We start from the raw sequence: 2,500 nt of genomic DNA, 5'->3' as shown, positions 1-2,500 counted from the left end.
TCGTATCTACGTCATCGCCAACTATTCCATGGTCCAAGGCAACAAACCCTGTGAGATTCAGACATCCTCAGCTGTGCTCTACTACACCACTATGGGACCACCCAAATCTCCCAGTCTTTACATCTCAAGAGTGGACGCTTATCAGGTAGGAATAACTAAATAACAACAGATGCTTTTGGGTCAGATAAATAATTGCTGATATCTCTTCTATCCTTCTGTATTTTTGTATGTTGGATCCTGGTTCAGGAATGAGACTATTTGATTTTGCCCGGAATTTGCTTTACATTGCTTTACGTTTTTCTGTTTTTTTGGGGGGATTTTTGTTGTTGTTTTTTTTTGGTGGTTATGTATTTTTGTTTTGCTCCTTTAAGTTGCTTTAAAAGTTTGTTCTTTTGTATTGATGAAAGAGAGACAATCAGATATATTATAATGTCTTAGAAGTGATATTTTTCCCCTTGTAAATTAGCTCATAGTAAAACTGCATATTGTTTTTAAATTTATTTACTTGATTTTAGTGTATATCTTATGACGAAGAACCCTTTCCTGCGTCTAAGTAAGACTTTTTTGCGGTGTCAGATTTCACAAATGATTATATTGCTTTTGGGATCTCCCTCAATTCTATTTCCGCAAAGACTATTGTTTTACTTTTTCTTGAGGGTTTTAAAAATCAACTTAACTTTAAATCTTTAATCTTTTGACTATTTTATCATTTCCGTTCTTTAACCCTAGCGCTGATGGAACCTGAAAATATCGCATGCACAGCATAATCCTTAGAAATACCAAATATCAAAAGCTGGATTTAAAAGCAACTCATAGTAACCTAGAAAATATGAACCAGGAATGATCAGTTTGTGGTTTAAAAACTTTTTGATAATGTAGATTGGCAAAATAGGTATGGCTGTCTGAAATACTGGTTGGTGAATTTCTAGGGGCGTTGCCTCTCTCTTCTTCACAAAAATACCTAACTAGATATCTGTTTCTGTATGTTTTAAAATGTCCTATAAATTTGGGTAAAAACTGTTTTCGTGTTTTTGGGGTTTTTTTTTCCTACAGGCTAATTTGGAGTGGCAGCCACCGGCTACAGACAGCAGCACCAAACTGAAAGGCTACAAGATATACATCGACAACAAAGCATTGGGTGGAATACGCAGTGCCGAAGTCCGACAGATGGTCATCAACAATCTGGTACCAGGTAAGAATATACGATTCTTTCATCTCTTTGTATTTATTAAACGAGATTTTGTTATCGTGCCCAATAAAACAACGAGCTTGCGAGTATGTGTTTTTGCACGATAAAAATATAAAGAGTTTAATAAATACAAAGAAATGAAAGAATACGTTTATTCCACCCCTCCAAGTAAGATTATTAGATATGTGTAACCAAATGGTATGGTATTAGTACTTCTATTCACCGTAATTTGTATTTTTCTCCCTTGAATGACAATTTGACCCAAAAACAAATACGTTGGATTTGTATTCATGCGCACCAAACGATTATTTTTAATCGCAAATCAGCTGTCTTTTACACTATATTTCACACCGATAAAATGTGCGCAAATATTCTGCAATCGTTGAATTTTGTTTTTTTATTCAACGCGTTCAAAGTCATTGTTCAACGATTACTAAGAAATGAAAGGGTTTTCAACGAGAGGGGTGGAATAAATTGTATTACATCCTTTTCTCATTTATAATGACTCGAGCGTATTCGAGGCCATGTGGACTAGTGGTATGACACTCGCCTTCAGATCGGAAGCTCCTGGGCTCGAGTTCTTGGAAAAGGCTCTTTACTTACATTCTTTCACCGCACTCAGGTGTAAAATAGGTACATGGCCGTTAAAGGCGTTGGCTCTGTTCGGAAAAAAAATGTAATATCGCCTAACAGGCATCATGTCTCATCCTACATGTTACGTGTTGCTGTTGGTCAGGGACCCCATGTAAAGCGCTTTGAGCACGATTAGTGGATATAGCACTATATAAAAGCTCAAGTATTTTTTTTTTATTTGTTTGTTTGTTTGTTTTTTCTATTTTTTTCCTATGCTTATTCTTCTTTTTCTGGCATCTAAGAAACTTGGTCCCTTTTCCTCACTTTGGAGATAAAAACAATTTTTTTTCTTGGGTTTTCCATATAACTTACTATATTTTTTGTGGCGAATGTCATGAAAACGACCTTTTGGCACAACGTCATTCATACTTTTCCCCCAACAGGTAAAACACTAAGTGTCTACGTTGTAGCCGTGTCGGACTTTGCCAACCAAGAAAGCGAGGCGTCCAAAATGATCCACATTACGTGTCCAGCCAGACCCCCAGCACCCCAAATCGCCCAGCAACCCTCCTACAAACGTGGCTGTGTCCTTTTGGCCTGGAACAAACCCCAAGGCCACACTTACTCGGCCAATGAAGAGGCCATCACCTTTTACAGTATCTACATTGACGGGAAATGGCACGGAGAGGTGAAGACGAACAAGCTGAGCGACAAGCAAGGTTACCAGTTTTTCCTCAC

General features: G+C 37.5%; 1 protein-coding gene across 1 annotated transcript in view; it reads left to right on the top strand.

The window, feature by feature from the left end:
- Nucleotides 1–2,500, top strand: part of LOC144975463 (uncharacterized) — a gene marked incomplete in the record, with an annotated part of 124,872 nt that overhangs the window by 79,564 nt on the left and 42,808 nt on the right. The window contains 3 exon segments of the mRNA XM_078919567.1: nt 1–145; nt 1,054–1,192; nt 2,206–2,500. The exon segment at nt 1–145 is cut by the window's left edge and continues 114 nt beyond it; the exon segment at nt 2,206–2,500 is cut by the window's right edge and continues 40 nt beyond it. Of these exon segments, the coding sequence (XP_078775693.1) occupies nt 1–145; nt 1,054–1,192; nt 2,206–2,500 (579 nt within the window).

The sequence above is a fragment of the Berghia stephanieae genome, chromosome 6 (assembly GCF_034508935.2).
Source record: "Berghia stephanieae isolate SIO BIC M18660-M18661 chromosome 6, UCSD_Bste_1.3, whole genome shotgun sequence".
Taxonomy (NCBI): Eukaryota; Metazoa; Mollusca; class Gastropoda; order Nudibranchia; family Aeolidiidae; genus Berghia; species Berghia stephanieae.
The sequence above is the reverse complement of the archived record's forward strand: the minus strand, read 5'-3'. Positions and strand labels throughout refer to the sequence as shown.